Here is a 24,417-nt window from a genome sequence, read left to right as displayed (position 1 = left end):
GTAAAATGTGCGTCATTAAAGGGCCGACCTGTGCTTTTTTAAAATGAGACGTTTAATTTGAGTCAGAAAAAAATACTAAATTCCAAGTCCTGTATTAAAATATAAACGTGTGCACGGATCAAGAAAAATCTATGTATTCAACTATTAGAAGTAAATGTACCTTAGTAAAAGTCCCATTCAACAACATAACCACTCACAAGACACAAAAGTGTAAACACAAATTATTGCATTTTATTTTCTTTGTACATCAACAAAGTTCATTAAAAATATATAACTACATCATCTCTATTTGCAACACAGGGATGTTTTCGATGTTGATGATATACATTTTCTCTACACTTTTAGCACAATGCTGCCATCTAGTGAGACATAATTGTGTTACATATTAGGTGACTGAAATGTTGAGGTTTTTTCAACATCCATCCATCCATCCATCCATCTTCTATTGCTTTATCCTCCATGTGAAGGTTGTGGTTGGTGCTGTGCCAATCCCAGCTGACATAGGGCGAAAACAACCATCCACTCTCACTCCCAATTCAACACATAGCCACAATTCAGTGTACTTGTGAATTTCTCTGTGAGATGAATAAAGTATCTATCTATCTATCTATCCAATTTCCCTAATCCCAAAATCTGCATGTTTCTGGATTGTGGGGGGGGGAACCGGAGAACCAAGAGAAACCTGTATTTTCAACATTTGAATAATAATTTATGTTTTTCTGCTCTTCATTGTTCAGCTCCATTCTTTTTTTCTTCGTCACCCTTTTCACTCCCCTCTTCAGATTTTCTTTCTCCAGTTTTCTCATCTGTCTTGTCTTCAGATTCAATCTCAGCTCCATCTCCTTTCCCAGGCCTATCGTCTCCTTTTTCTTGGTTTTTGTCTCCATCCATCCCTTTTTCATTTTCCTGGTCATACTGGTCCTTCAAAGCAGATTTATCTCTTTCAGTCATCCCCTCAACATCGTCTTTTGTGCTTTTAGTGCTTTCTCCATCTCCCTCCTTGGTAATATCATTACTATCTTCTCCCTGTCCTACCTTTTTCACCTTTGCATCAGAACCCTGCTCTTCCTCACCCTCTGCCTCTTCTCTCTCCCATTGAAACTCTCCTCCAACTCCTTCACCTCTTCCATCTGCACTCTCTCCTTCTTCCCCATCTTCTGGTAGCTGAGTTTTCAGGGTTGCAGCCTCCATCTCCAGCTGCTCTACCCTGGCCTGCATCTTGCGATTGCTCGACTCCAGTTCCATCATAAGTCGAGCTAGTTTTGTTTGCAAGACCTCCAGGCTGGTCTCAAGCTTGTTTATCTTGGTTTCAACTTTCTCTTCCTCCTTTGGCTCTCCCTCCCCACTCTCCTCTAACATTCCCATCTTGATGAGGATCTGCCTGCCTTTTTCCTCCAGGTGATGTTTGGCGGCAGGGAACTCTGATAATACATCTGTAAGATCTTCTTTAGACAAGCTAAACAGGTCAGAGTGGCCAATGCTTCGAATATTAGCAGTGCGGCGATTCCCAGATCTGTTACCTGAAAAAGAAAGTAGCTGTTTAATCACATCAGTATTCTAAAAAAAAAATCTCACATTAAAGCAAAGAAAGTCTCCTCTGAGTTTATCAAAGTGGACCTAGACCGGAAGTTCCAATTAACGCTGTTTTTTAGTGTGTATCTGCATCATTACCTTGTTTAAGAAGCCCTGAAGGTTCTAAACAAACAGTTCAGGCACTGCTGAGAACGCTGTGTTTTATTGTAATCTCAGGCTCAGGGAGATCTCTGAAAAAACCCGGTCTTACAACGGTTCTCCGGAACAGCAGATCGTGCTGCTCCAGTCACTAGTTGCACATCCGGTTGCGTACATTGAACCGCAGAAGAAGAAGAAGAACGTCCGTTGTGGAGGTGAGCGACAGTGTCTTCTGACTCTGGGTCTGACTCCGGGTCAAAGTCATAAAAGGGACTGCGGTGTGGAGGGGAGTCATGACAAAGCTATTTTTAAACATTGTTAAAACAATGTTTTGATAATGAGTAGCAGTGCATCCACCGTTCCAGAGGGGGGAGCTGCGCTTCTGAGAGCGGGTGTGCTGAATATGTCACTTCTGGGTATTGGCCAATGACAAGACAGTTGGGAAGCAGGGGTGAGAGTTGAGTCTGAAATATCACGGCTGGGGAACACCGTCAGAAAAGAGGATTTCTATCGGCTCGTTTACAGCAACTAGGAGGTTTTTGACCATAAAAACAAGTTAATGTATGTAAGTAGACCTCCATAACTAACATATATGTGCAACAGGACCACTCTATGTGAGCTTTAACCTACATACATTTGTATGTTGTTTAAACAAGTGCAAAGTGTGCTTGCTATTTTTAGTTACCTTTGATGTTGAGGATACTAATTTCCCCAAAGAAATTCCCATCACTCAGCACAGCAAATTCTGTGACCCCATCATCTGCCACAACTGCTAGTTTCCCCTCTTTGATGATATACATTTCATGGCCCACATCTCCTTTCCTGCAGACGTACTCCCCAGGACTAAATACCTGCATGAAAGAGACGCAAGAAACATTTTAATCCTGAAAAAAATATTTTTGGTGAGAACTTGTGTTGTACCAGCAAGGCAACATGGTTGAATTTAGGTGAATTCTCCCAATGTCTGCCATATGACCTTGAGCCTTTCTTTCCCTGACCTGAGGTGTTAGCTTAAGCACCAACTCCTCCAGCAAACTTTTCTCACAGTTCTGGAAGATGGTGACTTTAGAGAGTATGGGGAGGTGGACACTGACGGCGATCTCCGTCCTCAGGTGCAAGGGCAGCTGCTGCAGAATTTCATTCTCTCGCATGATCTTCTTGTTGATGTGAAGGTGCTGATACCAGTCGTCAATTCGCTGTCGAAGCTCCTTGCTAATGTGATGGCTACGCAAGTAGGCCTTCACCTAAATGAAAAAAAGAAAATGTTTATTTTCTACAATTGTGAGTACAATTGATATGAAATCAAACATGAAGGCATATGAAATTCATCGTCCAACTTACCAGTTCATGGTTTGGGAAAAAGACATTATCACGGTCTCTTAAGCTTGAGATGACGTTCCCAACATTCCCAACAATAGATGCAAATACTAGCACAGCAATGAGCAAGTCTGCAATCATAAACAACTGCTCCTCTTCCCTTTTTGGCAGGGGGGTGTCCCCTACTGTGGTGAAAATCTGGGCAGAAAACCAGAAGCAGTAAAAGTACTGACGGCGCATGGAGGCAAACTCTGGGTTGGTGATGTTTGGATAGGCCCAACGATCACTTCCGAAGCCGATGTAGTTGGAGAGCGCAAAGTAGAGACAGGCATTCCAGTGGATCAACACGAAGATGTAGATCATGAGCTTGGTGATGCGAAAAGTGTTGGGGTAGGAGGTTCTTGTCTCCATTCGGTCCAAGGCCTCATTAAGCCGTGGCAAACGCAGAAAGCGGTTGATCCTCACCATTGGAGTTTGGATGCCAAAGACAAAGTAGAGGAAGTCAGTTGGAAGCAGGGAAACAATGTCTCTTAAGAAACGTTTAGAGTGCAGGTAGTGCTTCTTCAGTTGACTTAGTTCTTTAATCAGGATGCCCTGTTCCAAGTAGCCTGGAGAAGGAAGAGCAAAGCGCAAAAAAGTTAGGAGTGCACTTCATCTTTTTAGATGACTTGCACTTTATTGTCTTTTCTTTCATGACTGTCGTGAGTGAAGTTAAAGTTTATAGAGCTGTGTTCCATTTCAGACACTCAGTTAAAAGTTTTTTTTTTTTAACCTGTGTGAACAGTGATGATCATGTCAAGCAAATACATGAGGTCTGCCAGATAGTCCAGTGTAAGCCACACAGGCAGGTAGCTCAGTGCAATAGTAGTGAAACATGTCCTGAGAAAACAGAAAGACAGAGCCTCCAGGAAAATGTAATTTCAGGAAACCTAGTAAATATACACAGTATATATTATATATATTATACATGATTGTACCTCAAAATTATGATCACCCAGTTGTAGACAATTGGGAGGATCATGACCTGTAGCCACACATAATAAAATTGTTCTGCGGGATCAACCACCCAGTCTTTCCAACTGAAAACAAAATGATGAAAGAAAGGACACCAAAATTAAAAGAATATTTGATTTTGCACATCCACATTTGTCTCACTGGGATAAACAAAGTTAATGTTTTAACATGTTTTACATGAACGTTGTGGTACATAGTAGAAGCTTCCAGGTATATGTTTTTAGCTGAACTACAAACATTAATTTGAAGATTGAAATTGATCCAAAACACCAAACCTGAGGCTTTCATTACTCACTTGACTCTCTTCAGATTCAGAAGGATATTATGTTTCCCTTCATCCTTGGCCCCATCTTCTCCTTCCTCATTCACCTTCTGTCCCCGTTGCCACCTGAGGAGTCTCTGCCATTGGTTGCCTCTCACATGAACATCACCTGTTTTATCCATTCTCCAAAGTTTAGCACATATTTCTTTGCTCTTAACCTCGCTGCCCTCTGCGTGAGCATCACAATTTCTCGGGCAATAATTCAAACAAACTGGATGAGTTGCATTAGGCAGGCAGCACTGTGTGGTTCACCTAACAACATACCAGGTGTATCTGTACACTGCCTGGTGACGCTGGTCTCTATGGAAGGAAAGCACAACAGTCGTGTCCTCTGGGAACGCTTCTAATCATCTAGAAAACCAGATGTCTTATTATTGAAATAAAGAGCACAAGCAATAGATATGTGCCTTTATATGTCACTATAGAAAAAATAAACACAGTTTACTACATGTACATCATTTAGTTAACATAGACATTTAATGAATAAATATACAAACTATTGTGTTATTATTCTATTGATTATGATTAAAAGGAGGAAATCATGTGATATGTAAATAAAAAGTCTGTATCTCTAAGTGGAACATTTGAAAGAAATATACAAAGACAGGAGTGTTGTGATAGAGAGCTGACATCTCTGTTTTGTCCATATCCAGAACCCTCATGCATGCTCTTTCTAAAGTCTTTATTTTAACTTTCTTATTATAATATTTATATTTCTGTATAGTTGTGTTACTTGACTTACCACATTGATTAAATGAACATATCAAGCTCTGTGGCAGCTGAGCAGAAAAATGATGATCAGTCATCATGACCAGTAGGTGTCAGAATCAGCAGAATCGATTTCAAGGGATCGAACTGAATTAACGTTGGTTTAAAGAAGAGACATTAATGTAAAAACTCCAAAACTCAAGCCAATCAGCAGGCAGCTTCCTGTCCGCAAACAAAAAACCCATGGCGAAAAGAACAAATCACGGAGGACAAAACACAAGTGTATTTTAAAACAATATTTTTAAATAATTAAATCTATTTTTTTTTTTATCCTTAAAAAGTGTTGTTTGCTTCTTAAAAAATGTTAATTGATTTGTGAAAATATTTATTGACACAAATATTTCCATAGAGCACCCCCTACAGACAAGGGGTGGAACACACAGAGTGTAAATAGTTTGGTTGTTTATCTCCTTTAAAAAAATAAAAATAAAATAATAATACAACATTTTTTTATTTATTTGCTAGCACTGAATGATAAACTGCTTGACTGATAATATATTAAAACATGTTTAAAGTATGTTGACCTATTACTTTCCACTAGCTAACGTGATGACATCTGCACACTCAGGTCAAAGTTTAAGAGTTCAGTCAAGACTGAAATAGGAAGACAATGACACAGAAAATAATTAAGTCAATCACAACAGCAACAAAAACAGTTGCAGTGCAAGTGTGTCAACTAATGTTAAAGCGCCCACAACTTTAGGGGTGCCCCACAACTCAGGGCCCCGTACCTTGTTTTTGTAACGCCCCTGATCAGAATATCCATCATTTCTTGTAGGTCTATAGTTTACTGACCAACAACTATCTCCACAATATAATACACAGTGTACAATATACTTAACAGAGTTACTGTGAAAGTGGGGTTTTCTGCTTTGTTATTGTTACTCAACGCCCTTTGCCAGCAGTGAGGAGCAGCAGTGTAGAGGTGTGAGTCAGGCCGTGGAGGAGGAGTCTAAGTAAGATGGCTGCGGGAAAGGGAAGAGTGTCTAAGAAATGACCAAGTGGGATGTTTATCTGTCGTTAACAGGATGCACAGCAGCTCGAACGAAGGAGTGGTTAATGTGTCAGCTTCCCCGGTTCACTATGACCTAGCTCGCCAGTTGTCTCCAGGTTTCTTCCTCTCTGATCGTCCGTTTACTGCTCTGACATTGTGGAATTCATTAGCAGCTAGTCGTTAGCATCCAAGCAGCGCTAACTTACCAGCAGCCAGCTAACAGGCATCCGTGGACCTCAGCGCCTCACAACAACTGTTAAGACATACACAAACATCCAAGGTGAGTGACCTCGAGATATCCCATTGAAGTAGCAACAGCACGTCAACTAGATAAATACATCTCTCACATGGTTTGCATATATAAGACAGCTAATTATATTTGCAGAGTCAACTAGCTTGCTACACCATCTCGCCATTGAAATGCACTGGTTGTTGTTTTCAGGTGGAAACCATCGTTCTCCTATGTCTTCTATGTTTAATATGAGATGTGGTGCAGGTTGATAACTGTAAGGTCAGATGTAAGAGATATTGTCAACAAACCAGTCCGTTTCCAGACAAGATCGTTCGTTTTCGTAGTTTAAAGCAAACTATTTGCGCTATCAGACTGTCAGAGGGAAAGGGACACATGACCCAAAACGCTGCAGTGATTGATGCTTGACTTGGCCGTGAACGTTGCTCTGTCCTGAATTAACTAAGTGGATGTTGTTGTTGTTGTTGTTGTTGTTGTTGTTGTTGTCGTTGTTGTCCTGGAACTCACATGGACGGAGTGCTTCAGGAGTTGTCCTCTAATGTGCAGTTTTCAGCGCAGAATATTACAAGCTTCAAATTAAGAAAATAAACATATGCTATATTATTCTGAAGGTATTGTTTTGTTGAAAGATTCAAGATTATCATTATTATTATTATCTTTAAACAAAAACTAAATTGACTCATTATTAGTCAAATATGATGACCACATTCTGCTTTTCAAATGTGATTCATTTCTGGTATCCAAGTCTCAGTGATGGATTATATTAATTATCTCCTCAGGCAGTTTAAATACTCTATATGCAAAGTTCCTGTACAGCCACCTCATCTACACACTGTTGCATTTGGGAATTTTGATGTCTGACACTTAAAGGTACATTATGTAATAAATCTAAATGCAACTGGCCATAAAATCCTCCTAATATGTCACAGAGACTCAGAAATAATGTTCATATAACAAACTAAACTCACCAACAACAACAGTACAGACAAAATATTTGCATTAAAAAAAACATTTTGCAGACTGCAAATCATGTTTATGTTTTGAAATCATGTTTTGGCATGTGGTGCCACCTACCGCCATCTACCAATCATCGCAGTCAGTAGAGTCGCAGCTGCCGAGCAACCACGGGTTGCCAGTTATGTCTGAAAATCCAACCTAAAAGACCTCTGTATTTTGAATTTGAATGTAATAACCGTTTTTGGCCACATTCTTACATATGGCACATATGGACTTCTTTATGAAACATGTAAAGGTACTAAAACAAGTGTCAGTATACAGTAGAACTTCAACTATACAGTAATTCACCTTATATAGTGTATTGTCAGCACATCGGAAAAATTGTGCACATTATATTTATGTAAATCTGCTCGTACCTTTTTAAAGGTGATTTGAGAAGCTTGCTGTCAAAGTGAATGGACTGACACAGTTTGTTAGTACAAGAGCTCACTGATGTGTTAAAGACCACCTTTGCCACAGTGAATAATGTGAAGCAAATGTTGGCTCGTGTCTCTCTCCGCTCTCTCGCTCAGGGTCTCGTTCACAATTCTCATTGTCAGCCATGAGCGCTCAATGAGCATTTCGCTGCAACTTTCATCAGGCATGATCAATGTGGTTAAATCTTGAAAACAGACAGGTACAACATATCTAGAATAGCAAGCACTTTCAGAAAACAGGTGTGGAGTTCAGTATGTATGCAATGTGGTGAAATCACAAAGAGGCTTTCCTCACTCTCCACTGTGTCTAAACATCTGACACAGTATATCTTTGCTTGTAGACTTTGTGCTCTGAGATTATAACAGTCAAATAAGCACACGGGCTCCCTTAAGAGGAATGTAGTTGAGCTTTGAACTTACTTGAACAGTTTTATGATACTCTGTGTGCAACCTGAAAATAAAACACACTTTACATTCCTATGTGGTAAATTAACCATTATTTCATGAAACAGACTAGATGAAAAGCATTGTGGTGACTGGTGATGTATTGTAGACTGTATTGTGTTTTTATGCTGCTGCAGATGTCTCTGTTTTTACTTTTTGGAGGTTAAATTTCTTTCCACCTTATGTGTAACTATGGATTCATGCAGCGTCTTTGAAGACTGAATCCATTGCAGGATGTATGTATATCATTAACGGAGACCCACCTGATGACAACCTGTCACTCTGTTAGTGCTGTTTGTCATTCAGTAACTGTGCGTGACATTCAGTAGCAATAAGGACTGATCGATTGTTCAGTCAAGTCATGAAATCTTATAGTCCTGTCTCTTCAAATGTCATGTATCTTCATCCCTAGTCATATTACCACAAATGATAAATGTTATATCATTTTCATATCATCATCATCATTTCCATTAGTCTATAATGATTCCAAAACTGAAAAAAAGTTTTGGTGTAATTAGTTTAGAATGAGCATGAGAAATGTGTCCTCTTCTGCAGAGCTTGCATATGCACCACCATGTTTTTACTAGTGTTGTTTCATGTTTAATTTACACATGAAAAGAAAGGGACACTTAGTTGGTTGCAATAACATTTACAGATTTAGTTATCTACACCTAGGTTTTAACACTGTGAGAATGAACTTGGTTACCCTTTTGAGCATAATTGCACTAACCACCACATTGGGCCATTTAAATTAATTGTATATAAAAAGCAAACCATTTCACAGAAATAGATTTCCAATTAACAATAATCTGGATGACATGTGGTGACACGCTGTCAGTTTACTGATTAATAATTTATTTATTTATTTAGCAGATGAATACAGTAAAGGAAAAAGTGGTTGAAATATTTCATGTTAAGCAGAAGATTGGCTGTAGGTGGGCTGCATGGTTTCCCTGGAAACAACAAACTGTAGAGGCTTGCTTTTGTTTGTTTATTAGACTATAGGAAAGATCGAGAATCCTGAGCACATAATTCTAAAAATGAATTATTTATTGTAGTGTTGGAAACCTGTATAATTTAGTGTTACAGTCATGATCATCTTACAAATTATTATTAATTTTGTCAGTATTTTGTTATTTTTCTTGATATTTAATTCTCTAGGTTCTGAATGCTCCCACCTACATTACTAGGTTTGAAAAAAAAAGTTAGAACAGAGTACACAGGTTCACGTTGTATTTTTATGTAGGCTTGAAATTATATGTATAATATAGTGAGAATATGTGATCCATGCTGCCCATCTTAAATGTTGACAGTCAAAATACACTTCCAGGACGTAATAGGCTTTTCAGGGTTGGTGTGAAAATACCAATGTGTCCACTGTAAATATAATAGACAACATCCATCATCCCCTTCCACAATTGGTGTATTCTATTATATTGTAAGAGTATTTTTGTGAAATGATGTTTATGTTGATAAATATGTTTTGTTTTTTTGCTTCCACATTGCAGAGTGCCCATCCTGACCGGCTATGGAGTGGTGTTGGCTTCAGACTGGATGACAGGGTCTACAGGGCGGACAGGGTCACACAGTCTGTAAAGCCGTTTTCTTGGATGTACCCTGACTGGCACTGACGGCCCCCTACAGCCGACCTCCTCCTCTCTGGATACACTTTCCTTTTCCCTTTTCACCCTTCTTTCCTCCCCTAACGTTCCCATTCTCCATCTTGCACCGTCTTTTCTGTCCCTCTGAATTTCTTTTTCTGGCATATTCTAACCTTTCAATAGACCCCCTTACAACTTCTTTTGAATTCTTGTCACTTTTGACCTGCCCCCCTCTTGGTCCAGCATGAGCTGGCTGAGCAGACTGAACCCCCGGGGTCCCGGGACAAGATCTGGCCGGAGCGCTGCCCCCTCCAGCCCTTGCACTGCTGACCCAGAGACCTGCCTAATGGTGTTTCAGAACCACTGGAGACAGGTGAACAGGAAAAATACCTCTTCTCTGAATTCCAATGAAATGTTTTATTTTAATAATGGCACATTGTTTACACTGTGCACAAATTGATTCACAAGGTTCAGCTGTTATACCGACTCTTTAAAAAAGGTTTTAAATAAAGTCCTCAGTTGAACTATATTACACAAGAAACTTATTTTTAGCTCCATCGTTGTAACTACAGCATATGCCGCTGTTGCAGTGCTACACACAGAGTAAGAATGCTGCATTGTCATATGCAGAATAACCTAAATTATATTAGAAAGGTAATTCTCTGACACACCACATATCCATCGCAGTGTTTTACTGCATAAGCTTCACAATGCCAATTAAGTGGACATTGCCCAACCCCAGTGTGATCACTTGTCTCCCCTCAGAATAAATGGGTTATCTTGTCGAGTTGGAGCTTCACTCGTGACAAACTGGAGCCAAAGAGAGACACACACTGGTCTCTCTTAGACTAGAGAGTGGCTAGAATTTAAAGGCTCCTTCGGTGAATGATTATCTGTCCAGACGCATGGTGTGAAAACACACATACACGCACACACACTCAGTTGGCTTCTGTAAGTGATTGGCTCATGTTCAATTACTGACTAAAAGTTTATAGGTTACAGAGCCTTGACGCTGCCTGAATGTTGACGCTGTTCTGAGGCAAAGTGCATCTGAGTGGTTCTCGTTAGTCTTGCCTTAGATGCTGTGTGAAACTGAACTCTTTATAGACGAACAGATTCCAACATAGCCGCAAGATGATGAATCATTTCTGCATGTCTGTGCAAGATTCCTACTTCTGTAGGTACAGTAACATGCATGTGGTAGTGGAGGGAAACTGGAGCAGATAGTCTTTTCCTTTTTGATCAACCAATCCATGTTTTAAGTCTTGATTGTTCAGTTGTATGTAACTGAACTAACTTTTGTGGGGGAGTACAAACAAAGTATGTAGCCTACAGCTTTCACGAAATAGGTTCCTGTCTTTGGCTACCACATACTTCAAACAAAGAAGAACGTCTCTTAGCCGCACAAGCCTATGGCAGAGCTGCCGATTCATCATCATTACAGTCGTGCTGACTGATTGACCCTTTTGATAAATGTTATGAAACCCTATTTCATGGGTTAGTTCTGCTCTTTTACAAGCTAGTGCAATTTTGTCACATTCTATCTGATAAAATAGCAGTTGTGGTGTCAGTAATGTCAAAGTAGAACATCGGTCAGTTTTTGAGTTGAACTACTCAAAATAATATACACACTATTATTTTAGTGGTGCATGTTTTTCATGTATTAAAGGTGCCATATGTAAGAATGTGGCCAAAAACGGTTACTACACTAAAATTCTAAATACCGAGGTCTTTTAAGTTTCGTTTTCCAACGTAACTGGCAACCCGTGGTTGCTCGGCAGCTGAGACTCTACTGACTGCAATGATTGGTAGACGGTGGTAGGTGGCGCCACATGCCAAAACATGATTTCAAAACATAAACATGATTTGCAGTCTGCAAAATATTAGGAGGATTTTATGGCCAGTTGCTTTAGATTTATTACATAATGCACCTTTAAGAATAAAGAAAAAAAAAAACTTCCACTTAAACTAACTTCAGCACAACAGAAGGTCTGATCATGCGTATGACAGCAGGGATCTGACCTCACATGGGAGAAATGGTGCACAGCTGCCACTAATGACATAAATGGAGGCTATTTAAATGCCTTCAAGTACTTAATACTTAATGTATTAAGTGCTTTAAATTTTGGCTGTGTCCCATTTCTCTTAACTGTTTTGGTCAAGCTCATGCCAATGTCTGTGGCAGGAGCTTGACCAAAGCATCCGAGTGACCTTCAGCCATCATTTATTTTATTATTTACGCCCATGTGACCACAGTATGTGTGCTGCGATGAAGCCTCACAAAAAGATGTAATATATTCCATAATGATCCATTTCATAAAACTTCATAAGCCCATTATAAGGATCCAGAGCCCTGTAGAAATGAAATGCTACATTTCTGTGTATCATCATGTCAAGAGTTACATCTCACACAAAACACTGTTCCTTTATGCAGGTCTCTTGGGTTTTGGAGCAGCACGAGCCTTCTTCCTCCAGCGATGACCTGACGGCAGTGAGGAATCACACCGACCAGATGTTATGTTTGCTGGCAGAGGAGCGGCCTGCCGAGTGCTCGGAGGGCGGTGCCAGTGTCCCACCCATGGGTCCCATACTGGAGCTGGTAGTCACAGAGAACATTCTAGAGTGCCTGGTTCAGTGGCATCTCCGACGTGGCCTGGACCCAGACAGCCAGGGGGCGCTGCTCAAGCTGTTTGAGATGCTCATCGGCCAGTCCCAGCAGCCTCTGCTGCAGCACACGGCCGTTCTCCACCCCCTGCTGAGGCTGATGGGAGCTTGTGCAGACCCAGATCTAGGTTGTCCTCCAGTCCTGGAAAACAGTCTGGTGCTGCTGCTCAATCAGGTATATTCACCTTCAGTTTGAAAACCTTTTTATTATTAATTTCAATGCAAACATGTGAACGGACACTAATGGGGCATAATTCCCAGATTACTTAAAACGGCAGGCAAATGCTTAAAAGAAATATGCTCGTCAAGTGACTGTTCATGTTACTTATAATAACCTACATATGAATGTTAGCTGGTAGTGTACAACACTGATTGTCTGACTCTAAAATCCCACCAGGTGTGTGTGACCATGGCTCGACAACCAGTGGTTCTGGAGATGTTGTTCCGGGCAGCACCGGCCCAGCAGGGCTCCACCAATCTTCTGATCTTTTCCCTCCTCGTGCCATTTATCCACCGAGACGGAGCCATCGGACAGCAGGCCCGAGACGCACTGCTGCTGGTCATGGCGGCTTCGGCCAGCCATGAGGCTGTGGCGCGTTACATTGCTGAGAACTCCTACTTCTGCCCGGTAAGAGATGTTGTTCATGAAAACCAAACTTTTTCATGGAAAGCAAATAAATATTACAACTAAACATGAACGGCATGGATGCAAAAATTCACAACTTTAAGTAAAAGCAGAGATCTTATTGTTTGGATTTAAAGATCCTGTAAATTCAGCATTTCTTGTCTAGTGGCTGAGAACATATGAAAAAAAATACACTTGTAAAGAATTATCTGCACCTGCTCCGACACTACTGCCTTTGTGTTCCTAGCCAGCTGAGATGTCTTTGTCCCACATATGTGTCTTAGTTGGATGTGAAAACACACAGAAAAGCTCTGACACTCTATGTTAAATTCCTAAAGATGAGGAAGTGAAGTAGAGAAGAAGAACAGAAAGTAAGTTTGCAGGTGCTGCTGATAAAGAGGGCGAGGGGAGAAGAGAGGGTGGAGGACTGCTGCTAAACTAGCTCTATTTATGTGCATATTTGTCATTAAAATGCCACCAAAACGGTGAAATTGCGGCTCTATATTCTGTTGGAGTGTTCGCGTTAACGTTCTGTACAAACACTGAACCGCAACGTTCACGGACTCTGGTCCCCACTTGGGCAGCTAGACCAGAATAGTATATGAGCGTGTACAACAATGGCTGTAACTGAAGTGACTTTATAGGGACATTTTTAATAATGTCCTCAGTTTACTGTCATGTTGTTTATTCCCACGGTGAAATATGTACAATTATCCATTATTATTATGAGATAATTAAGGATTTGTTTCACACTACTTTGCTTTCCAATGTAATCTTCTCACAGAAAAGAGACATTAGAATGATGCGTACATGAATAGGTCTCTATGTTTGTGTGTGTATGAGAAGCCTAGTTGTCTAGTTGTCTTCATGGTGTCAAAACCTGGCAGAACCTAATTTCCAATGATCTTGTGTTTAGTTAGTTAAGGTTAGGGTTAAGCATTAACTGGTTATGGTAAAGGTTGGGGATAACACTTTGTTTAGGCTGTACAAATGAATGATAGTCTATGCATGTCCTTAAAAGGATAGCGGCATGAGCCTGCTTGTGTGTGTGTGTGTGTGTGTGTGTTTTTCTCAGTCTGATGCACCAGTGATGGTGTGTGTTAATGGAAGAGGAAGGAGATGACTATGCATTCTGACAGAACATTCTTCGTCCTTATCTACATCTATCAGCTCTTGAAGGACTTCCTCTGAACATCGTAGAAAAATAACCACATCATGCAACATCACACACTTACACTTTTTAAGACAAGCACGGTGTGTAAGATAAGCACATACAGTGTCACAGACTCCCTACTTCAACTGCTACTCGGTACAAATCGACAATGTCTAACTTCCTGAAAATAAAAATAGAGTCAGACTTGTTTCTGCTTGTGTTTCTCACAGCTGCCGCTAGATGTTACAAAAGAGCCTTTTAACTCATTGCATTTGAAGACATTCATTTAACACATTTAACAGGGTTGAACAAATGTTGGACATGAGCTAAGGTGTGCATGCATACAGAATCTACTTACTAAAAAAAAAAAGAGATCAACAGCCCTAAACCCCCAAATATTTGTGTATGATAATTTACTTAAAGTGCCGTTGTATGAGGCACAGTGTGCTTTGAGGATACATTAAAAATGCAGCCTGTGCTGCTGTTGAGAATCACTAGTCCCATCTGAATCCCTGTCTGTTTCTCCTCAGGTGTTAGCGACAGGCCTCAGCGCCCTGTACTCCTCTCTGCCCAGGAAGATTGAGGTTCGAGGAGACGACTGGCATGCCCTGCGGCGGGAGGACTGGATAGGCGTGTCGTCACTTGTGCTATTTATGAACTCCCTGGAGTTCTGCAATGCTGTGGTGCAAGTAGCTCATCCCCTGGTCCGCTACCAGCTCCTGGATTACCTCCACAATGGCTTCCTTGTACCTGTGATGGGGCCTGCTCTGCACAAGGTAGGAAAGGGTTGAAATAAGATAAGAGTTACACTGAATAATCAATGACCTCCTTATATTTTTTTCAGTATTTTTATGTGAGAAAACTTCAGTTTTGTATGTGGCAAAATCGTAAAAAGCTTTTTCCTGAATCAAACATATTTACAGTCATCGGTGGATGAGATGATCGCCAGCACCGCCTACCTGGAGCTTTTCTTGCGTAGTGTGACGGAAACTTCCCTCCTCAAAACCTTCCTTCGATTCATCCTTCTGCATTGCCACGACAACGACACCATCCTGGACACACTTCTCACGCGCATCAGCAGCAATTCAAGGGTCTGTATTTATATACTCCTTGTGTGCATCTTTGAGTGAAAGAGTCTCAAGGCCCTTATGTGAACACAGTTGAGTGGGCGGTGAGTGGGCTGACAGCAGAAATTGCCGAGATTACAATAAAACAGCGTTCTCAGCAGTGGCTGAACTGTTTGTTTAGAACATTCAGAGCTTCTTAAACAAGGTAATGACGCAGATACACACTAAAAAACAGGGTTAATTGGAACTTCCGGTCTAGGTCCGCTTTAAAAGTAATACTCACTGAAATAATCACTGAAAAAGAGGAACCCACATGTCATGACTTCTTTCACCTGAAAAGTGACACATTTTTTAGAAATGTATGCAAGACACTACAATGGTCAGACTGCAAAATATGTCTCTATTTTATAATAATTTCTAATTTCCTTGTGCTTGTTGCAGCTCTGTATGGTATCACTGAGCCTTTTCAGGACTCTGCTCTCCCTGCACTGTGAAGACATCATGCTGCAGCTTGTTCTCAGGTTTGCTTGCACATTTGAACACCTCTACCTAAGTGTTATGCTTTCAACAAGCTTGTTTATTATGAATAACACAGCATTTTCTTTTCTTTTTTGATAAGCTGTTTGTTTACGTCATGTGCCACACAGTCACCTTGCTCACTAGTCGTGATAATCGCAAGGTGCAACACTGTGAAATAAATTTACATATTGGCAAATCATATCTGTTTTTGTAATGTAATGTCCAAATAATAAAATAAGTCCACATAAATAAGGTCTGTCCACAAACCTCATTAATGGATGGCACACTGTGCCAATGTGTTTTAGTAAGTAAACATTCATGGCCACTAGTACCTGTGTAAGTTTATCTTCAGGACCTTAGCATAATTTCAACTGCCTGTGACTATGAACCTTTGGTATTTATCGACCAGAATTATTGAGAATCTAAACACCTCAAGTTAAAGTTTGTTCTTGCAGTGTCAAGTAACGTGTGTCAGTTTGCCACAGTTCAACACTGTTATCAACATAGACCATGTATAAGAAGTGATTGAACATTGTGCCTGTGCTCTCAGGTATCTACTGCCCTGTACCCATGTAATGTTGAGTCAACGTCGTGCTATCAAGGAGACTGACATTTATGGAAAGTCGGCAGACAAGTTCCTATCACTCATCCCAGAGTGCTGTCGGTTGAATGCAGCGTCCTCTACTGAGCGGGATGAAGACAATCCGTTCTGGGGCAAGGGTGAGTAACTATAAAGTCTTTTTTCATGATTTTTGTGGACCATTTGAAATGGAGAACATGCCTTCAAAGCTTTTCCAGTGCCACCTTTGTTCTTGAAAAGGACTGTTCGTAGAAATATACCAGTTGATTTTGAGTTTGGGCTTTAAATGTTTTGTGATGCCCCTTCTACCAGCTTTGGTACCTAGTGTCTACATGTAGCCTATTCCGTGTAAAACAAAGCAAATGTTTCAGTAATTGAATAATCAAATCTAATCTTGTGGCTACTTTGTAGAAAATATAACATAAAGCATACTGGACATACTCTTTCATGTGTATGTAAAACAAGTCAATCGCTGTTGCCTTGCTAATAGCCGCAGTGTAGTAAAAAAAAATATTGTGTCTGAATCCTTTCATCAAACAGTGCTGAACAGTCCAAGCACAGAGACATCGGTCCCGCCAAGACCCAGCACTCCATCCCGCTTAGCCTTCTTCATCCGCCAACAGAGCAGCAGCGGGGGGTCAGGAGGAGGGGGTCCCTCTACCCCCAGCAGCATGGAACCTCTGCAGACGGGTACTTCCAGCCCCCACCCCTTATCCCCTGACAGCCCGATGCACCAGCAGCACACACACACAGAGTGTCTGGACTGGGACTCTGGTTACCTGGAGTACCTCAAAGATGCCCGACGGGACATTGAGCTCTGCTCTTGGGCCTGTCGTGACTGGTCGGCACCCTATGATGGAGAAAACCCCTCCCCCAACACAGCTCCTCCACCCCCGCCCCCCCTTGCCTCAAACCCCTCCATGACTATATTCCCTGAGCACTTTTCTTTTCAGCAGGGAGGAAGCACTAATACCCCTCCTGGCCAGCAGAGGGCAGCCATTGTGGCAGCTGCGCGGTCCGAGTGGAGCAGCTCGGAGCGGGACAGCGGCGAGTGGGATATTACGATCGGCAAAAACAGCTGCATCACCCTCACACCACGCTCCAAGAAACGCAGCCTGCAGAGAGAGGAACTTCAGCCGAAGCCTGTACCTCCTCTCGTCCCATCCTCATCTTCAGCCACCGCTCTATCAACCTCCCACGCTGCCTCGTCCCCCGCCCCTCACACTCCCTCCTCAGCCATCACTGTTAGCTATCAGGCCATGTATAATGGAACGGTTAGGCAGGTCGATGGATGCTCAGACAGTCGAGACAGAGGCTTGGAGGTCAAGAAAGTGAAGAGAGACTTGGGAGAGAGGCAGTATTTGGATGAAAATGCCAATCAAAATGGTTCCCTCATCTCACATCCCCCCCAAAGCTGCACTAGTGTCCCACAGTCCATTTTTAACAACAGTGACATCAGTGACGCAAAACCTCTTTGTCCGAACCAGAATTCTGTTTCCCTGCCAACATCTGACACCAGACTGCTGACCAGCGACACCTCAAACTCACACAGCGCATCCACAGATCTTCCAGAAACCAACCAGATGCAACAGTCCGTAGAGAGTCTCATTGAGGAGCTGCTGGAGCAGGCACCAGGAGACCCTCCGCCACCTGGCGACTCCAATGGTCAGGGCATCAGCATCGAGGCCTTCACGCAGGAACTGAGGGAGCTGGAGGATCGGGTGAGGGAGCGCAGCAGAACAGCCGTCTTTCAGAAGGAGGACACGGCCATAGAATCCCAGAACGCTGAGCGGCAGGAGGAGGAACAGCAGCAGTCCTCGGCCCTGGAGGCGAAGCCGTCAGGTGACACAAAAGCAGAGGAGTCGGTGTTGGGCATTTATAGTCCGTCCAGACCACTCAATCAGCCGGCCACTCAGCCATACACAGGTGAGACCCACATGTTTGGTAATTAATTATGTTGCATGTATCTTTTTTTTTTCCTTCAAATTAGGGTAAAGCCCAATTTATACTCCTGCGTAAAGTGCGTAGAGCCTGTCACAGAGCCTCTGCGTCGTCTCCGACTGCACAAAATATTTTTTAAGTGTCCGTCACTCTGTCAAGGGACAACTGAGACGGCAAGAGCTGCGATTGGTCCTCAGGACAGGCCGAGCTAAGCTGCTCTGTGCCGGCTCACAGTGCGCACCGATCGTCCACAGAGGCCGAGCTGATCACCGCCGACAACGTCGCTGCCAAACTATAAATACGTCATATCTTAACACACACAGCACATGTTTAGACTCTAAATGGCCAATTTCTCACCTCAAATTATCTTAAAACTGCTTTATAAATGATGCACTTTTATTATGTTAAATCACTGAAATAGTGAGGAGTACTGACTTTAGTCAGTCATCAAAGTTTATGAGTTCAGATCATCAAAATTTCTTCCACGGGAACAGTTCATTGGAGATAGATTGAATTTTTACTCGCAGACAGAGCATCTGCACAAATGGGGTCAAGATATATCGTACCGTTTAATCACTTTTACCCATTAAATCTCTTACTCGCAGTTAGACAGCCTCTTTGCCACCTTGGCTGTTTAAAATGCTGCCAGGGACACGACTGATTTCATACCGACTTCATTCACATGCAGCTCAGTGCTCGCTGTGTGCCACGTCTTTTTTTTTTCCTCCAGTGATCCATTGCTCTTTTCTCTCTGCAGGGCCATTTATGCTGGTTCTCTTTTCCAAGCTGGAGAACATGCTCCAAAACTCACTGTACGTCAACATTCTGCTCACGGGCATCGTAGCCCAGCTGGCCTGTTATCCTCAGCCCCTCCTGCGTTCCTTCCTGCTCAACACCAACATGGTCTTCCAGCCCAGTGTCAAGTCACTGATCCAGGTACGTCGCATCCGGTGACACCTGGTATATAATGGCATTGTGAAGGAATGTCTTGTATGCTTTTGTGTCTGAACATACAGATAAACTGCATAAAAAGGTTTCTGTATTTGCTCTTGCAGTGCAGTTTTTTTGAAGCACAGCTTTTCAGCCCACCTCACTTCTGTGCTCGCTCCATTAGGCCTACGATGATATTTGCATATTCTAAGGCAATGTACAGTATCCGAAAATATGATACTGAACTCAGCTCAGAGTGATTCATACACAATCATAAGCAGGCAAACACTGATTTCACATGAATTATCTTCCTGCTACAATAATCTGTCTCTCTATTTAACCTGGTAAAATTGTGGAGTGTAATTAATTATGTAGGAAAAGACTGCTCGTCTTATCTTCAAGTCCTAAATTAATATTTCCGATGCAAAAATCTGTCAGAACAAGACGACTGTCCTTGCAGATCAGACAAACCTCTGAAACTTTGTTCCCTGATTCACTTTAGGTTCTAGGTTCTGTGAAGAATCGCATTGAGGCATTCGCAGCCTCCCATGAGGACTTTCCTGCCATGCTGAAGAAAGCCCAGCAGTACCTTGTGGCCCGAGGCAAAGTGGACTGGACTGACTCGTCTGGAGCTATTCCCACCCTGCGGCGCTCGGATTCATTAGGTGAGCCTGGAAGAGGAGAAATTATTGGGCAGACATACAGTTTTGGGCAAAAAACTAAATAGAGCCGATTACTCAATTAATCGTCAACTATTTTGATAATCGATCAATCGGTTTGAAGCTTTTTTCATGATTAAAACAAGATTTCAAATTTTTCTGCTTCTTAAATGTGAATATTTTCCTTGTTTCTTTGCTCCACATAACAAAGAAATCATTAAAACTGAATCATTTTGGTTTTTGGACCAAACAAGACATCCAAAGCCATCGTCATTTCATCAACATTTTTTAACATTTTTATGACATTTTATGGGCCAAACGATTAATCGGGAAAAAAATTAGTTAGTTGCAGCTCTAAAACAAAACTCTCATCTGTAAACATTAGGACAACAGCTAATGCTGAATTGTAGAAAATTGTGTGTAATATTTAGCTATTGGTTGTGCGTTGCAGCTGAATATATCTTTGCACCTTATGTTTCCCTTCCAACCATGTGGGAGAACCTATTGTACCCTTCAGTTATCATTAAAAGTATTAAAAGCCAAAATTAAAAACATGGTAGTCCAACATGGCAGCCATTTATAGAAAGCACTCACTCGTGATGTTCGTATAAAAGGCTCATTCTGTCATAATGAAGACAACAACCAAGAAACACATAAGCATAATTACTTTATATTCCATTCATGCCCCCTAAATTTTACACACTGGACCAAAGTCATTACAAAACAGTGTTTATTATGTCATTCAGTGAGGAGCTTATAAAATATGCAGAACAGACAGCATGTGTGGGTGAGGAAGGCAGGGGTGAGGTCAAGTCATTGACAGGATTTGTTTCTGTAATGGCATAAAATCCCCCTTGTGGCTGCAGAGGGCACTGTCATTCAACAAAGGTTACACCGTGTATATTTAATGCTTTCTTCCAGTGAAGAGTCGTAAGCCATCTCTTGGAGACTTGATCCTTCGTCACACCAACAGCCCAACCCGCGCTCGGCATGCTGCTCAGCTGGCCCTCGCACACGTACGGGACGGCAGCCAATCCCTGCACAGCGCTCTGTTCCGGGGCAGCGGAGGTGGAGGACCATCTGGCCTGGAGAAGCAAGCGGAGGCGCTGCGAGTAAAGAATGCTGTCTACTGTGCTGTTATCTTCTGTGAGTTCCTCAAGGAGCTGGCTGCCCTGGCACAAGAGCACGCCGTTACCCTGCCCTTCGCTCACAGCCAGGAGGCAGAGGAATAGACGGTAAACATGGACTCCTCAATCTGTCTTTTAGCCTCCACTTCTTTTTTTTGTTAAGACTGTAAAAAGAGATTCATAGGATTCTCCCATCACCAGACTGCAGCACTGAGACTTTTCTGTTAAAGAAGCGAGTCGTCTGCCATGACACAGACGACGGCAAGAGGAAATCAGTGGCATTTTTGTACCAAAATCATTATAGGATATTATAGACTGGAAGTCCTCATCTGTAAACTAACAATAGTGTGCATATCATGTATTATATTTACATTGTATACACAGAAGATCTCAGTAAATGTGTGAGATTTGGGAGCTTATACATGCACATACTATGTCATGGTATCATGTGACACACTTAAGCCACAGATAAAAAAAGAAATAGGTGCACATACTGGTGCTAGTCGATACTCTCATCTTTGAAGCTGAAAGGATGCGTTCAGGTGGCACAGAGGAGAAGACGGTTTTATTCTCAAGAAAAGTGTGACAAACACCAAAAAGAACTCCATCAAGAACAAGCCGATAGTGAAAGCTCATGAGAAAAAAAGAAAAAAGAGTTGCGGTAAGATTCAAGAACCTCATTTTATTCAGAAAAAGCTCCACTGCTGCAAATACTAGACATGGATGAATGAGATAATAACTGGAAGAGGGTGAGGCGAGAGCACCGCTTTACTTTTCCTGTGAATCAGCACGACCATCACAAATGTACTGGACATTTTTTGGTAGTTGATGTCATTTTTGTTCAATATTGTGTTTTAATGTGTTTGTCTTTTTGCATTTGCTCCAATTTTTAGACATATCAGCAGCACGTGGGAGCAGGTGTGTGTGTGTGTGAGTGTGTGTGAGTTTATTTTTAAATCGAGACGGTGACGTGGTGACGTGCAGTCTTCAGGCCATCTGTAAGCCATTCACCTGTGGCCATAGGGAGACTGGGGAAAGAAAGGCTTCATTGTCTCCCAATTCATACCTTTAAAGTGTCATTTAGTCTTTTCAAAAGACCTAACTGACTAAGGAAAGGAAACTGACAGTTAAGGTCCGAAGGATGCATTCACTGACTTCTCTTTAAACAAATCTTTCTTTGAGCTCTGAGCTCAAAATTTATTTGCTCTCCCCCCATTTCAGTTTTTGGGATGAGGTTTTAGGTAGCTTCTAAATGTTTTGGCCAAACTGAACATAAAACTGTTCATCGTGGAACTTAATGTGCTGCTATTTCTTTTTTTCTAACACTAACACTTTTTTTTAATGATCACTTCATTTCATTGTTAGGTACAAAGTATTAATGTGTATGTGAGGAGGAGGAGGAGTCTGTGCCTGTGTTTCGATCGGCTTTTAATTTATTGTCTTGTGTTTGGGGTCGAATGAAGTCGCAATCACAGTGTTTTGAGTTATGCCAAGACAAATTCTGAAGTTTAAAGTGGACTTTTGAGGCTTGGATTTGTTTTGAGTGTGGGTAGTTTTAGACGGGGTGATTCTTCATGTTATAGGGCTGCAGTTAGGCTGCAAATATTGGGGAAATAGCCTGTAAAATGAAGCATGACACCAGTATGACTGCGTTGTAAAATCCATAGTGTCTTGTGAAGTCATTTGTTTTTTTGCACATACTAGCCATTCTCTGTAGACTCTCAGCAGTCGAGAAACTGCCTGCCGTTCTGCAAAGTCTTAATCTCTGAAATCGATTAGCACATCATTTCTCGTCATCTCGACCTGTCAAAGCCATAGCTGTGGGTTGTCCTGTTTTGCACATGTCGATCTTTTATCACTGCTGTAATTCACTTTTCTACAGAATTTATAGTTTTTGTTTTTGTTAAATATCATTAGTTAGGAGTTTCTGCATGCCAGTTAAGGTCAGATTTATAATTAAATAACAATGAAACCGTGTAGAATAAGTTTCCTTCAGTTTGTGCAATAGTGCCAAGCTTCCGTTAGCTTCCATGCAGTAGGATTTAGTGATTTTAGTGAGTCGTTCTGGTGCCTGCAGAGATCAACAGCGACAACAAGAACATGTTTCACACTGAATGTTTTGCTCACGGCTAATTAAATTGGTAGAGAAATCACTTGTGTATTTGACCCGACGCCTTCTGCCGGTCCATCTGTTCACCTAGTCTGTCGCACATCCATGTGTTTGGGACGGGATTGTTTCCTTTGCACAGATAAAGAGGCCCAGAAGGTGTTGCTGTGCACAAAGTTTCCCCTGCTTTTACTCTCAATATTGTCTGCTTTCTAACCGATTTACAAATCGTTGTGTCAAAGACGGAGCACGTTTTTGGAGCGCGTAGGTAAACGTCTGTTTTATGAATCTCTGTAACACTTATGCAGACACCAAAGACAATCTCTCTACCAATAACTGCACCACTCCCAGTGTGTTTGTTGAGGCAATTATAGACCGTTTTTAAAGGTTCACACTCCTGACAATTATACACATATTCCACAACACCCAAATAATAAGGCTGGCATGTGATATAGAGGCATTTAAATGACCAAATATGACAAAAAGTTGTATTCACAAAATTTACTGGTGCTATGACGTTGCCTGATGAGAGAACCTATTGCCAAATCAATGAAATTAAGACCCACACTGTAAAAACCCAGAATGATTCTTAAGTAGGTGATTTATCAGCTGAAGCTTGGACAAGGAAAGTTGTGTTTTTAGGTTTGTTGTAAGGCATTGGTTCTCAAAGTGCGGCCCTGGGGCCAATGGCGGCCCGCAGAAACATTTCTAGCGGCCCACAATGAATTACAGTTGATAGTTTTAATCCAGGAGCTACTAAGCTTGTTAAATGTTTATTGGACATTACTGGATACAGACCAATAAGTGTAAACAAAAATACCGGGTATTTACCTGGTTTCTATATGGTGAATTTTAGTGTATTAGGTAGCTACAGCCCCCAATTACTAGCTATTTACCCAGTAAATATATGGTAACAGAAATGTGTTACTTGGTATTAACCTGTAATTAGAAGGTAAGAACAATGGCCAAAATACTGGGTAATTACACAGTAAATTATAAAGCGTTATTATATTAATGCTTAAATTACATTATATTAACGCTAAACTGTAGAACTGCAATCTGGTCATTCAAATTATTACAAATGGGATTTCTTTTTTTCACTTTTTTTTTTTCCTTTGGCGGCCCTCAGTCCAATGTTGGGTTCCTAAATTGGCCCTCAGGTATCAAACTTTGAGAACCCCTGTTGTAAAGGAACTGCTTTGTAACGCTCACAGTTGCAGGTAAAACAATA

The 24,417-nt window shown here is 41.5% G+C and overlaps 2 protein-coding genes across 2 annotated transcripts; one reads left to right on the top strand and one right to left on the bottom strand.

Moving 5' to 3' along the window:
- Positions 1–726: 726 nt before the first annotated feature.
- Positions 727–4,446, bottom strand: cnga4 (cyclic nucleotide gated channel subunit alpha 4; the record flags this gene model as incomplete). Its single annotated transcript, XM_083908395.1, has 7 exons — positions 727–1,520; positions 2,357–2,522; positions 2,670–2,915; positions 3,013–3,596; positions 3,761–3,867; positions 3,966–4,067; positions 4,298–4,446. The coding sequence occupies 7 exons, from the start codon at positions 4,444–4,446 to the stop codon at positions 727–729; spliced, it is 2,148 nt and encodes a 715-aa protein (XP_083764521.1).
- Positions 4,447–10,058: 5,612 nt separating this feature from the next.
- On the top strand, positions 10,059–21,184 carry fhip1b (FHF complex subunit HOOK interacting protein 1B; the record flags this gene model as incomplete). Its single annotated transcript, XM_083908931.1, has 11 exons — positions 10,059–10,187; positions 12,249–12,653; positions 12,876–13,106; positions 14,787–15,032; positions 15,180–15,347; positions 15,765–15,844; positions 16,393–16,562; positions 16,963–18,348; positions 19,121–19,299; positions 19,796–19,958; positions 20,874–21,184. The coding sequence occupies 11 exons, from the start codon at positions 10,059–10,061 to the stop codon at positions 21,182–21,184; spliced, it is 3,468 nt and encodes a 1,155-aa protein (XP_083765057.1).
- Between the last annotated feature and the right edge of the window lie 3,233 nt (positions 21,185–24,417).

Source organism: Microchirus variegatus (genome assembly GCF_963457635.1).
Source record: "Microchirus variegatus genome assembly, chromosome: 22".
In the NCBI taxonomy this organism is placed as follows: domain Eukaryota; kingdom Metazoa; phylum Chordata; class Actinopteri; order Pleuronectiformes; family Soleidae; genus Microchirus; species Microchirus variegatus.
This window is presented reverse-complemented; position numbering and strand designations above follow the sequence as displayed.